The sequence below is a fragment of the Bacillus rossius genome (assembly GCF_032445375.1).
Source record: "Bacillus rossius redtenbacheri isolate Brsri chromosome 9 unlocalized genomic scaffold, Brsri_v3 Brsri_v3_scf9_1, whole genome shotgun sequence".
Classification (NCBI taxonomy): domain Eukaryota; kingdom Metazoa; phylum Arthropoda; class Insecta; order Phasmatodea; family Bacillidae; genus Bacillus; species Bacillus rossius.
The window spans coordinates 16,181,070-16,196,690 of record NW_026962012.1 but is presented as its reverse complement, the minus strand read 5'-3'; the positions used below and the strand labels follow the sequence as shown (position 1 = coordinate 16,196,690).

The following is a 15,621-nucleotide window of genomic DNA, read 5'->3' as shown; positions in this document are numbered from 1 at the left end:
ATTTATTTGGAAATTACCACTTACTTATTTAATTAACGGAAATACGGAGTTGTCCGAGGTGTACATTTTCTCTTAAAGACATTTTTAAACGTTATAACCTTTATCTGTTTGTTTGCGTCTCCACGGTGTACAGCTTATAATGATGTAGCCAGCGCATCATTCATGATTGGTTATGTTGCTTCCCGTATAGAGCGCGCACACGTAGTCGAGTATCGATATCTCGCCGACTTATGCAACGCATGCTCTCTGTCAACTGCCGAGTTAACTACATTTGATGGCCCGCACACACTCGTTTGTACTACAGTTACACGTTCCTTCAAGTTCACATTCGGATCACAGATTTAGTTTTTCTATTAAAAGTTGAAGAAGGGTTTTTGTTACACGACTTATTAATTTGAATTGTTTGGCGTGGTCTTTTATACTTCACTTTTTAAATAAACGTATTTTCCATGAATAACTTTATCTTGCATAAAATTCGCACCCCTACTTTTCAAACTTGATTTTAGAATAAAATGTGTAACGAATATGCGAGAAAACACGGTAGTAGTTTTATGAGATGTAGAGAATTTAAATAATTTTTGAACATAACTTGGCCAGTCATTCTCATATTGTTTACAATCTCTTATTTATTTAACTTGTATTCCAAGTAGGTTATAATGCTCTTTGCAGTGAGCTAGTTTTTCAGATAATTTTTAGTATTGATATTGTTATTTCAAAAGTGAGAACTTTATAGTATTGGATGTTTTCATGATAGCAATATATTTTAGAAAATATTTAAAAGGCAAATTAAAATCACATATGCATTACTGTTGTCACCCCATCTCTGTTCAGTGCACCTTCTGCAGCCTCCAGTTCATTGGAACAACGGATACCCTGCCACACACTACAATGTCTGTCGCCACTGGTTTTTTCCTTATTGCATGGAGCATTCCTCAGATACCATTTGTCAGTCCATCCCCCTCATTTGTAGCCACATGAACAATTACCTATCTGCCTCCTTACAACTGGCTCTCCTTTAGTCTGCACCGTCCGTCTGCCCCTTGCACAGCCCTGGTAGCCTGTAATACCTGAGCAGAGACTCTGTCTCCTTCCCCGCTACATACCCTTACTTGGCAGCCTTCGGCACCAGTTCTGCTTCCATCTGCCTGATTCCCGAATTGCCTTATCTATTCACAAATATCCATTAATCTTTAGTAACTTAATTTATTCTTTAATCATAAAACAAAAAGATGCGAATGCACAATAACAATGGCACCTTGACCATAGCTATAATAAATTGTGTCATATTATGGTACATTGGATGAAATTCAGTGTTAAAAATTATTGTATGCTATACCCAAATCTATGGTACATGATGGCGCTGGAGCAGTAGTGGGAGGCAGAGATGATATTATTAACTCAATGAACTCCTGTTGCTGGTGCACACTGCTTTCAAGCAGGAAGGAAAGATAATCAAGTATCTACAGAGGCCCGTGCTGATTCAGCACTCAAAACTTCCTTCTTTTTGTCCACTTCCCCTTGCTCCAAATGCCTTCAAGGTCACAAGACCAGAACTTTACTCCGTCTGTCTAATTCTTCCATTGCTGGGTGGCCAAGTTTTTTCATTACAATCACTCCCACCCCCTTCTCCAATATGATGTATGTCCATTCTTATGTCCTACTGACACACCTATGCACTTCCACCCCAGTCCACTACATTTTTCCCAGCCGCAGATTTTCAAGCCAAACGACCCAATGACCATGATAATTTCAGTATTCTGAGGGGTTGGGTTCTGTAAGACAAAGGGTTGATTCATTATTTAAGTGGATATAACTACCTACTGGCTTTTTTCTCTGAAAATATTTCATTATAATTTATTATGCTTTATTTATATAAATAAATGTGTTTGTTATGTATATCTGAAGACCACATAGGTCCTGAACTCCGTACTGCGACGGCCGACGAATCTCCAACGTTGTACCGTTCTCCAACTGGTTGCTGGTTGAAAACAGTTCTCAACTCTTCTTGTAAGTGGTAAACCCGTAGTAGCTGGGTCTTAATCGTCATCGGGTCTTAGCAACTCATTGCATAGCACAAAGTCCATAGTGACTTCGATAATTCCAATATCACACTGAACTAGTAAAATCAGATGTTCGTGCAACTATGTTTCATATAACTGGGGTTCAGTTTTAAATGCAGTTTATGGTGAACTTTCACCACAAAGTTCTTATCAGTGTCAGTCAAAATATTTCCTTATTACGACGCGTAGGTCATTTAATTAAAATTCATAAAATAATACATTCCGCAGCAAAATACTATGGATAGCTACTATCTCTGTTATTTCAAAGACAGTTCATAACAGCTCAATAAAATATATTTTAATGCTGTATAGCCTACCTCAGATGAACGTTTCTGTTCATGTCAAATGATCAAGCATGAATGAATGTTCCAAACAAAAACTTTGAGTCCATCATCTTTTTAATTTATTTTAATAAAATTCCTAATATAAATCAATTCCTTAGTGACTTGACAATGCTCATACACGAATACTGTACATTTTAAAAAAATTAAAAAATAAAATATTACAAATGCAAAATACCTGAAAAATCAGAACTTATAATTTTCTGTGTTGAGATTTCTCCACAATACATTTTTTAAAAAAAAAAAGTATATGCAATATACTACAAAATATGTTATTCATATTGAATAAAATTAAAAAAAAAAGTGCAATTTGCACAGCCCTACACAGTTACTGAAATTCTTTTACACATTGTTAACTGGTGTGACAACATTCAAGCTAAACGGCGTGCAAGCGGAGGACAGGAACGGTGTACCTAGAGGATGCCGTTGGTGAGGTACTGGAAGCCGTCGTACAGCTTGGTGGTGAGCGAGTGGATGCTGGCCTCCACCAGGTTGTCCACCAGCAGCTGCAGCTGCTCCTCCGTCAGGCTCAGGTGGAACCTGTTCTTGAGGCCCTGCACCGTCGCCGCGCCCGACTTGAAGCACGCCAGCTGCGAGCCTGCGGGCATCCACGCCGTTCCCGGTGGCACGCGTCGCACAGCGTTCTCACATTTCATACAGAGGCTGGTTTTATTCACAATTTTTTATAAACTCAACTGAAAAATGGATAAATTCTCATTCCTAGAAAGATCTGATACAGAACTGAGTTTAAGAGATGCTGGTAAACATAAATTTTATTGGTATAGAACAAATATCGAATTTTGTGAGTGCTTGCAAATTAAAGGATAATGAAAAATTAGATTTATTAATAGACTATATTGCTCTTTGGTGTATGCATAAGAGGCAGATTGTAGTAGGTACGAAACTGCTACCATGACTTTACAAACTCTACATGAATTCAAAGAATGATATTTTTGTAAGATATATTACTAGCAACAAGGCAATAAAAAAAATAAAAAAACTTTACATCAGTTTTTTCAAACACTTTAAAACTAAGCACACAGACTGTAATTTTCAAGCTGTGTGAGCGGAAAAATACTGCAACGATAGTATTGGGGATGCCTTTATTAGTCTTCTTACATACGCCAGCATCTTTAAGAAAATACTACTCCGGAGCTCAAAGCTTCTTTTGATCAAGCTAGTTCATTGAAGATGGCCCATAAACACTTTGATAGTCGATAAACCGATAATCCCAGTGAATACTGAAACATCTCAAGATTCGTTAAAAAATAATGGGCACAATACTATCAACTTACTAGCATCACAAACATCATCTATTGCTGGAAATCTTAAATGCTACTTTTGTGGCTATCCAGGGAATCCTCGAGAAATGTATTCAGCTATAAATTCAACATGTAACACTTGTGGACGAAAGGCCACTACGCTAAGGTACGCAAGCCCTCTAGCGGAACTTCTTCGGCAGTGACCTCCACCAGCCTGTCTTTCCAGGTCGGTCATAATGGTTAAACTAAATGTCATACTTACCTATGCTCTTATAGACACAGGAAGAGCACTATAGTTACTACAGATAATCTCAAGTTGAATCCTGCCAGAGAAGTTTCTTTGGCTTCTACATCATTGTGCTCAAATATTGTTGACTATTGTAAGGTCTCATATGGAGGCGTGCAAATATACTCACAACGTACTTCACGAATTATGCATTGACCTAATACTTGGGCATAACATTCTAGGACAGCATTAAAGCATGGAAATTCCATTCGGTGGTTTCAAACAGCCTATAAAATATATTCTAACTATGTACATTGAATGTACCATGATCCATACCTTCACCATTTGACAATCTAACTCTCAAAAGTGAGACCACTGCATATAAATCTATGAAATATACAAAGAACGAAATGCAATTCATAGTGTCTGAAATTGAAGGGATAATTGAACCTAGTAAATACCCAAGGCGTGCAAAAGTTGTAGTGACCTATAGTGAAATTCACAAGAAATGAATGGCCAATGACTATTCCACAATGATTAATTGCTTCACTCCTTGATGCATATTGATTGCCTTGGATATGAGATATAATAATATGAGATGTATAATAAATAAGCAAAAGTACACACTATACATAGTATCTCATGATGGTTTTTGAATCACAATCATAGTGCTAACTGCATAATAATAGCCTGCAGACCCTACCTACAGTATTTAGATTTACAACAGAATATGTATTACAATCATATATTTCCATCTGAATTTTTCTTAAAAAATAATTTGTAAACAACTAGTACCATCAATAACAAAAATAAAATTAACTGGTCCTAATTAAATTATGAAGCACAAGGGGGGAAAAAAATGTTTATCCAGTTACATTGCAGTTAAGACTATAAATTTATGATGTTAATTTGGAACATTAAAATGAAACCCATTTTCCACACTAACACTATAATTTTATTGCTATTTCAATATTCAATTTCATTATTACCCTACACACTATATTTCCAGTATAAGAATATTCAGGGTGTACGTACGACAATATTGTGCTTGTGCTCAGTGGGTGAAGTAGCAGTGCCGTAACACTTCATTTATCCAACAAACTGTATATACCTGAATATAAATGCGATGTTTTTTACTAAAACTGCTAAGCATCACATTATAATTGCAAACTTGTATCTTGCGGCTGGAAGTTGTGAATTTACAGAGATGGGAACAGCTTAGATAAAAAAACAACAACATGCTTTGCCTCGGTTGGACAGACCGCTGATAATTACTGCTTCCTGAACCTCTGCTTATTTGAAACCTACACCACCTGCCTGTGAACTGCGTCACTTATGCCACTTTAGTCCGCTCTTGTTTACGGCTTTCTGAATCTTGCGATGAGGAGGGTGGCAGCAGGCGTAGCACATGAGACAAGATAACACTTTGGAATGGCTTATTAAACCACAGATAACACTCTTTTCCTTAGAATCGCTGCCTTTTCCTTCTTTTAACTGTTGCATGCTGTTTCATAAAAGGCCATGCAAATAACTCTACAGATGGAAAAGCTGTTAGTAAATAAATACTAATTTAAATAATATTTTTAATTTCTGTGTGCTTGAATTATGATTTTTACTACACAAAGTATTTTTCATAAACTTATAATCAAAACATTTGGGTTGCATCATATTCAGAGTTGCAGTATTTTTGGGTAAATAAGGTACATCTTATATATAAAATTCTCGTGTCACAGTTTTCGTTGCCATACTCCTCCGAAACGGCTTGACCGATTTTGATGAAATTTTTTGTGCTTATCCGGTATCTATGAGAATCAGCCAACATCTATTTTTCATCCCCCTAAATGTTAGGGGTAGTCCACCCCTAAATTTTTTTTTATTTCCAGTTTTTGGTAGGAAATCACCATGGCAACGGCTGTTGCTTTGTTGATGCTTCATTCGTCTCTATGGCAACGGCTATTTCATTGTTAGTGCAGTCCTCATCACCGTTGAAATTTTGCAAGTGGTAGTGGGAGGGGGAGGTGTGGTGGTAGTGGGAGGGGGAGGTGTGGTGGTAGTGGGGGGTGGAGGGGGAGGTGTGGTGGTAGTGGGAAGGGGAGGTGTGGCGGGAGTGGGAGGGGGAGGTGTGGTGGTAGTGGGGGGTGGAGGGGGAGGTGTGGTGGTATTGGGAAGGGGAGGTGTGGCGGGAGTGGGAGGGGGAGGTGTGGCGGTAGTGGGCAGGGGTAGGGGGAGGGTGGGAGAGGGACCGCAGACGCCGAGCAGATTTTTAATTATGGCTTAATTTTTTTCCATTTGTACCTATAGCCGTGCGAAGCCGGGTCGGGCAGCTAGTAAGTATATAAAATATTTAAAATAACTACCATGCATCTGTAGTAGTTATCGTGGTTCCGTGATAACAATGGTGTTTTATGGTAACTACTGTGTTCGTGCAGTTACTGTGTGCTTCGGCCATGATATCTAATTTATTCCATTTAAAAATTGCAACATAAGTGTCATTCCAACCTATAAAATGTGTGTGTGAGTAATAACTTGTAAATTAACTACAGTTTAAAGTCTGAGGATATAACATTTGATTTCTGTGATTAGTAATGCCAAACAGTATACATAATAAACGTAATATTTAGAATTTTTTGTTAATATTTTACATGAAAAATATGAAAATTTTGCTGTGTGGAAATTTGATACTAGACATCTGCGAATTGTGATTTTTCAGTTCGAATCGAATTTCAAAAAAATTCACGAGTTTCGAATTTTTTTCGAATCGAATTTGGGAATATTTATTAAAATAACATAGATCATAAAATATTTCTAACATACCTCCTTTGAAAAACTTGTCACATAATTCACAGTTTAAATCAAGTAACTAAAATTAAAGTGAGACTATTTTGAAGAAGCACAACCAGATTCTCAAAAATTAAAAAAAAAATTAAAAATTATATGTCTATAAATCACTTTGCAAATCATTTCAAATTGTCATGGAGAAAGGTGAGTTCATCGACATGGTGCGGCAACAACAATTCTCTGCGGCTGGTAACTATGTTGCCTGCTGTAGAGAAAACTCTCTTCACTTGCCACCTTATTTAGCATGTTTGACTTTCAAGGATAAAAATATTAATAAAAATATCACAGCATAAGGAAGTGATACAAAAGAAAAAAAAATTGGTTGTCTGTAAAGTCGGTTTACGGACGATAGTTTAACGTGACGTCATAATGAAACATTGATGAAATGATTGCATACTTTTATGAATAAAATTTAATAATTTTTATTGAATTATCACTACTTTGTATGGATACAAAGAAGAAGTGAAATTAAATCTACAATTTAATTGATGAATTTACTTTTATTTGCACTCATTAATTCAAATATGTTTATTACTTTAACGAAGAGATTATTTTAACTATAACTTTTATACATGTTTGCTATTTAACTTCTTCCAATCTGTGTTATTCTGTTAAGGATAGGACAATGATAGGAAAAGTAGGAAACAAATGGGAGTGTCAAGTTTAATGTGCCTCGAAAAAGTCAATTCGATGGTTGTTCCAATCGAGTGGAAGAGAGATAGATGTGGCGCAAGAGAACAATGAACGTAACGGGACACAGCGTAACGGGCCAATGTGTGTAACGGGAAACTTTTTTGTGCGTGCAGCCGGCGTTCATCAATTTATTAGACATTATCACGTCAAAAAAAAAAAAAAAAAAAAAAAAACAAATTTACCGTTTTTATCGCTTAAGCATTGCACATTTTATTCTAAAATCAAGTTTATAATTAGGGGTGAAACCGTGGGTTCACTATTAGCTGAGTTTTGAAATAAACAAAAACCGTCGTATCACTGCGCTGCGTCAGCAAGTGATAGGCTGAATTCTTCTTGCGCGCCAAGCACTAGTTGCAATACACACACTTCAGTACAGTCGGTGCTAATAAAATAACGGCGAAGTAATATAACAGGAAGCACCGTAGCACTTTGTTCAGCGTAGGTGGTTCATTTGCGAAGAAAAAACTATGCACTTTACGCCTAAAAGCCGTCTTCACAAAATCATCACAAGTTTTGATAACAGGATACTCAAGTTTCCTTTTCTTCCCGGGGGTTGTTAATGTCCCAGTGTCCCGTAATTCTTTCCTTGCACGAAGCACACTGCTCTTCGAAACACTCGTAAATTCCGCAGTTAAACACGCGATATCGTTCACACGACGATCCGAATATTTGTCTTAAAATGTTTTAAAAACATTCAACACATAGTTTTCTGTGCACTTTTCAAAGACTTTCCCGTTCTGTGCTTTACAAAACCTTGTCCGGCGTCAGCTATAATCAAAACCGTGCGCGCACGAATCCGAAATACAACTGTTGCGCCGGGTATCAACTGTAGACCGTACACACAGCGTCTGCTAACATAATTGTAAGTAAATACTTGCTGACACATTAAACTGTATTGGATATTAATGGTGAAACGCTATAATGCTATATAACAACAATTGTTATAAAAAAGGCAGTGTAAAAATACTTACAAATGGTACGTAACCAAGGGACTATTTCTTTGGCACGAATAATGTGCGCGGCGGACGGCAGCCAATGCAAATGTTTGTTTACAAGAGGCTTTGTTTATTCCAAAATTCCGGTAAGAGTAAACGGAGAATACTATTATGCATAAAAAAAAATGTCAAGTAATCCATAAAAACAAGACCTTTTCATAGAAAGTACGTTTATTTAAAAAGTAGACTTTGTGAAAGCAAGCTTAATAATTTAAATTAATGAGTGATGCAATAAAAACCATTTTATTCAACGTAAAAAAAAGAAAAGAAACCTGTAACAAGAACATGATTTGTAACTATATGCATAACGATCGTGCAGGTTAACTTGGTTATTGACAGAGCGCGCGCGTGCATGCAGTCTGCGAGCTATCGACATTAATTTTCGACTACGTGCGCGCGCTCTATACAGGAATACAGGAATCAACACAACCAAACTGGTGCTGTTTACGTTTTTATAAGCGGTATAAAGCGACTCCCGAGATGTTTAACATGAAGTTTTTAATTTTTAAAAAAGTCTTTAAAACACGATTTACATATCAGATTACTTTGTAATATAATTAATTAACTGAGTAAGCAGGTTTATCAGAACGAACGGCGTAAACTGCGTAAAGAAATAGGCGCGTTGTAAACAACGGGAATTCATTGCATTACTTCCAATGAGGTTAAAACGGGACAGAAATAAAATGGTTCAAATAACGTGAAAACGTATATAACGGTATCGTAAATAAGGGGTTTCGATGTATAATTTTTTGTAAGTGGAAGATGTAATCGTCCATTTACATTTCTTTTAAAATTGGGGGAGGGGGATGTCAAGTCGAATTATTGTAAAATGAATTCGATTCGAATTTACGAATCGAATATCAAAAAATTCGAACTCCAATTCGGTAATTTCGAATGTACAACCCGGTTATAACATTCCCGTTTTTAACATTTTCCCGCCTATAACACCATAATTTCATGGTCCCGTCATTTCTCCATTTATCACAATGCTTTAATTTCCCGCCTATAACAATATTAAAACTTCTACATTCCCGCCTTTAACGTTCAAATTTACTTTGATAACTGCCACAATTTGCGGTATCCCTTCCTTCAAAGTCATAATTTAGAGCGAAACCATAGCTAAAAAATACAGCACGCATATACAAACATCAGATGTTTACATTTGAGTAGTTCACCATAGACGTGGTACACACGCACTCCACAACTTGCACCGGATCGACTATCAATATGGCGTCCTGTTCGCGCTTGTTAGCCTATGACTTGTTCCTTTATACTTATGATGCACATTTTGTGCACTGATACATGGTCGGAAACAGTGCTACTATACTCTATGGTGCTGGTTTTTGTTTCAAAGGTTTAACACCTTGAGATGGTTAACTGTTCTATGGATATATTCACGGCTTTTGTTTGTGGTTAACCTTTACCGTAATTATTATTATTTTTTTACTTATTGTAGTCACGGTCGTATTTAATTAAAATACGCCGTATTGAAATTTTATTCAGGTTTTTGTACGGTTATGATGGCCGATAAATATAAGCGAAAATATATTCTGTAGCTGAAAAAATTCAGTTTATTAACCAAGTGGACAGGAACCCCAACAAAACGTGTGTTGTGATTGCAAAAGAGTTGAATATTTCTGTTTCGACTCTGAACTGTATTGTACAAAACATTTTTTTTTCTTTAGCATATTATTAGGTATTATCTATAAATAAAATTAACCAATTTTCCACTCTATTGCTGTACTTAGTGTAATACTCCTGTATTTTGTGTTGTTTTACCTATACTTTTTAATTTAATCAATCCACGTGTAATTTTTACAAAGTGAAGATGATTTCCTGCTTATAACATTTTCCTGCTTATAACATTTTTTTATGTTGGTCCCTTGGAGAATGTTATAACAGGGTTGTACTGTATTCGCAGAACCCTATTTGATACACGTGTTTTAATTGTGTATTGTAATAAGTACATCAACTCTTTTCTGTAAAACCTAAATATATAAGCAATCTATTCTTAAAATGTATACAGATTCCGTAATTGAAACACACTCCAAATAAGTCCAGTGAAAATAAAGGTTATCATTTTTACTCCCCCCCCTCCCCCCCAACAAACCTATCTTAGACACGGATAATATCCTTGAAAACAACACACACCAATATAAACCCACACTAGGTTTATTAAATCAACAATATCACAGAAAAGTATAGTTCCTGAAAGAATATTTTTTAATAAACACACAGATTGTTTCCCAGAAGCCACAACTCTAAAAAATTACCAATTTTCTGTCACAATAATTACCAAGAGATTGTCCATAAAAGTTATAATTTTTTAATTACTTGTAGTGATTATACGATATTTACGTAAACATTCAACAAACACCCCAAAAAAAAAATTATTATTTTCACCTCTAGTATGCATAAAAACATGATACGAGTTGGAGCTAAATAAGCAGAAACTATAGACTGAAAAATGTGTCTATTTAAGTGGTAAGAATGTTCTTAAATACTGAAACAATTTTGGAAATATTTATGTTTTCGTAGTACTTTCCACAAGAAATAAAGTTGAAATTCCCTTTACAGGATAATACTTTTCCCTGCGCAAAAAATTATTTTTTCTTTTCATAATAGCAAGTAAAATTTTCCATTTATTATGTGTAAATTTACAACAAATTTTTAATAATTACTAAATACATAACTCCCACGTCCACTAACACCCTCTAAGTTAGGCGAGACAGAAGCGTGACAACGCACTCACCTGAGCGCATGATCTCCACCAGCCCCAGGATCTTGTCCATGTGCTTCCTGGTGGCGACCAGGCCCTTCAGGATCTGGATCTTGAAGTACTCGAACATGTCGGAGCCCGGCCCGCCCATCACCTCCACGAACTCCGGCGTCAGCTTGAACGGAGACGTCTCGAAGCCCAGGTTGCGTGGGGAGGTCGACAGCATGAAGCCAAAGTCTATGTGGATGAGGTGACCTTCGTTGTCCAGCAAGATGTTGCCATTGTGCCTGCAAAGAGACAGATTGGCGAGACTGGGGCACAGGATGGTAGAAGCCCAACACTCAGACTTAACTGATGGTGTGCGCGAGTCGATCATTGATTTTTCTATCGCTGATCAACCTGAATTTCTGGGGTTTTAGTTGCCCTCGAATAATTAAATAACTTTAGATGTCATACAAGAAGATGCCACGAACATCTTAAAATCACTTTTCAAAAAGATGGGATCAAAATAATCTGTAAGTCAACATCAAATTACCATGGATAGTATCAAAAGTGAGAGTTTTGTTCTTAAGACACTGCTCACTGATGCAAGATCAGAAACAGAAGAAATTAAGCATGAACTAACCATAATCAAGAAAAAACTTTAAACAGGGTGGCCACAGAAATGTAGAAATGAAATTCCCTGACTTTTCCAGGTTTTCCCTGACTGTACAAAAAAAATTTCCTGACAATTTTTTTTAAATTTACACAACCGTGATTGCGATTTTATAAATATATTTTAAAACGAGAAATATAGGATCTCTGTTGTTAGCAGTTTTGTTAAGATTCTTTGGCATAGAAATTTCAACAGTAATAAAAACAATAAAAAAAATAATAAGACCATGCAGTAGGTATCTAAAAGTATTAAACATATGAAAAGTAAAAACTGTTACAACCAAGCAATGCAAATATTTAGGCCTGACAAAGAAGCACAAAGATCACGGTGAAACTTTAGGTTGACACTGGGACCATCCATAAAGATTTGCAGAATTTTGCACAAATCTATTTCTGACAGTGTCTCAGTGAATGCTTTCAGCAGATCTTCAGCTGTGGCATGATTCAAAAATGCTGAGTTGAAGTACCTAGTTGAAACCTGGCAGCTTTGTTCTCTCCAAAATCTCACCACTATATCCATTTGTCCAAGTTCGGAAGTCTTATTTAGTGATTCATCAAACCCCACAACTATTTCAGTACACTGGAATATGTCTTTCACTAATTCATTATGGAAATAAGGAGCTATGCCATGTAATATAATGTACCCAATTTTTGTTCTTTGCAGTTGCAGTTTTTTGGCAACTGATGAGTCTGGGAACATAATTTGCATCACAGTCACATCACTTGCTGCACAATGCAAAGACTTATGTGATAAAACTGTTTGCATGCACCACAAAACTTCAGCCCTAGTCACCTCCTCATTTAAAACAAACGTGTTTATCCCAGACAGTGGCATTTTGCAAAGAGCTGTAGATTCCACAACTGACTGTTCACAATTTTTCTCAGGTTACATTTTACTGACAACCCCTGACTGGTCACCAAGAACAGTACCATCAGAAACAATAGTAGTAGTATACAACATGGAGGATGACTGTGAATCAGAATTACCACTGGTACTAGTAGAAGGCTTTGGCTTACAAGAAAAGTACATACCCAAGTTACAACTGCTACGTTTAGAATATTCTTCTGCTTGCCTGTGTTTTTCACCATTCATGTGACTTGTGAGTGCACATTTTTCCATGTTGCTGAGGGAGAATGTTTTCTGACAGCGAACAACGAGCATGATTACTTCCGGTTTTAGGTCGTTCCAACCACAAACAAAATATCTCATCTTGAAGCCAATCATATATGAAATTTGTCTTTCTTGGAAATAGAATGTTTCAGGGTCTCAAATTATTCGCAACTTACCATGAAACTGTTAACAAACTTTCCTTAAATTGTCATTTCTAAACTATGAAAATTTCGTCACACTTTAAATACTGAAATACGAAATTTTACGCAATCTTTTCACGTGTAAACAAACAAATCGAACGCCTGTCACGTCTGTATAAAAATAGGTTAGCTAACTCTCTGAACAGCTAGCCAGCCATGTTAGACGTTTCATAATCCCCATTTACGATTCCTAAGAAGTAGCTCACTAGAGTAATAATCACTTCAAACACTACGTCTAACGAACACTACCCCTACAACTCCGTCGTAATAATTTCCGCAACACCAGCAATAGGTACTTTACAAGTGTACACAAAGGCAAATAAGCCAATATGGCGATCCCAGCCGAAACCGAAAGAAATAATGTTTAAATTAACCCAACCACCAGCTTTTCATTTCCTTTTGATTTTCATTGCAATGTTTTAACACGTCAATTATTAAACCTTTTATTTTAGAAAAATCCCTACAAAATAATATGCATGATATATGCGAAAATAAGAACTGAAAATATTCTGCCAAACAAAGTAACCATTTGATTTTGTAGATTTCTTAGAATGTGCTCAAAAACAAGTACATTTGTTGGCAAAACAGAGAGCAGAAAAAACATACACACCAAATTATTATGGTACTGGTGTGCGATATTTAGCATGTAAAAAGAGATAAACGATAGTTATTCATGTTGCACGCAAGCCATTGTTTTCGTACTGTTGTACTAGAACAGCACGTAAGGGGTCGTCCATTAATCACGTGATTTTTTTTAGCAAATTTTTAACCCCCCTCCCCCCTAGTGATTTGTAGTGAGGTTTTGGACTACCCCCCCCCCCCCCCCCCCAATAAATCACATGTATTTTTTTCGTACAAAATATTTTTAAATTTTTCAGAATATTATCTTTAAATATAGGTATAATCTAATTTAATTCTGGAAAATTAAGCACAGTGATAAAAATAATAAAGGAAAGGCTTATAAGTAGAAATCGCGCGAAAAAATAAATACATGTGATATCTTTCTACACCCCCCCTTCCCCCATTGATATTTCGTGATTTTTCCGGACCCCCCCCCCCCCACCCCCCTCGAGCCTCACGTGATTAATGGGCGATCCCTAAGAACTGGTTTACCGGTATGCATTACATTTGTTGGCAACACCGAGAGCATAAAAACCATACACACCAAATTATTATGGTACTGGTGTGCGACATTTAGAATGTAAAAAGAGATCTACGATAGTTATTCATGTTGCACGCAAGCCATTGTTTTCGTACTGTCGAACGAGAACAGCACGTAAGAACTGGTTTACGGTACACATTCTAACATAACATGGCATATTCAAAGTTAATAATGCACAGTAGAAGAGAAAATTTTCCCTGACCTCTCAGGCTGACTTTTCCCGATTTTCCCCGACCATTTCTAAAATCCCTGACTTTTCCCAGTTTTCCCGGTTTTCCCGGTCTGTGGCCACCCTGTTAAATCAAAAAATGAGTCTGATATATCACTCAGCCAAATACACAAGCAAAACAAAGAATCTTATCGTGTAGTCTCCAGATGTGGACGGTATCAGTAGCCCGACAGTGGCCCACTATAGACACAGCGGGAAATGCGCGATGTCATGCAACGAATTCCTGTTTGTCGCCACCATTAAGGCCATCTGCCTTCTTTGGACATTGTCAGCACGGTGGTTCACGTTCCACCTCCCCCCAACCCCAAATCTATCATCGCCTCTCTTCTATTATTCTTTTTGCACCTGTTTCCTATCCAGCGAACCATTTCTTGACTGCGGAGAGGCATACGCCACCATCCCTTTTTATGATTTGTATTCCTCTGTCTTATTCAACATTAGTTCTTGGACGAGTGATTTGCTTCGACGACCATGCCAGGGAAACCATGGGCGTAAATACTGAGTTTGTGTTTGGAAATCGCATCTTAAATATTTACAATAATATTTTACATAATCTTGCGTTGCATGTTTTCTTGTTGGCTGAATTCTGTTTCGGTGCCACATTGTAAATTATGTTTCTCTTTCTTATATATTTGTACTCACATTTTTCTCTCTTATAATTCGACTAGCTTGTTGATGCACCCATGGTCGGCATCCAGATGACACACGTCATCTCTTTACTATCTACTGCTACACATTTTCATGCATTTCTTAATGCTTACATAACTGTCCCTGTACATGCAGTATCAGAATTACAGACAAAAGTTTGATGTGTTTAAGAATACCTTTTTTATATATGTATTTTCATGATACAGTAAAACGTTTTGTTGCGACCCCATTTATTGCGACCACCTCTCTATTACAACCCGATTTCGAGGAACCGTGAAAAAATTGCCGAAAATCGGAAGAAAATCGGACGGAATTGTGGTGAGAAGTGTGTTACTGCGTTCCTCTTGCCGAGTACTGTACTGATGTAGGCAGCGCATATCTAAAAATAGATACCACTTCCTGTCGACAGCTGTCAGCGCTTAACAACCCCCACTCCACGTCCCTTAAATGCAGGAAAAACCCTCCGGCCGCAGCGTGTGAACA

General features: G+C 36.9%; 1 protein-coding gene across 3 annotated transcripts in view; it reads right to left on the bottom strand.

Annotated features, from left to right (window-relative positions):
• Positions 1 to 15,621, bottom strand: part of LOC134542643 (phosphatidylinositol 4-kinase beta) — a 98,479-nt gene that overhangs the window by 13,319 nt on the left and 69,539 nt on the right. For all 3 annotated transcript variants that reach the window (XM_063387048.1, XM_063387049.1, XM_063387050.1), the window contains 2 exons: positions 11,168 to 11,421; positions 2,815 to 2,999 (listed from right to left, as the gene is read on the bottom strand). In XM_063387048.1, the coding sequence (XP_063243118.1) occupies positions 2,815 to 2,999; positions 11,168 to 11,421 (439 nt within the window). The remainder of the gene's footprint in view (positions 1 to 2,814; positions 3,000 to 11,167; positions 11,422 to 15,621) is intronic.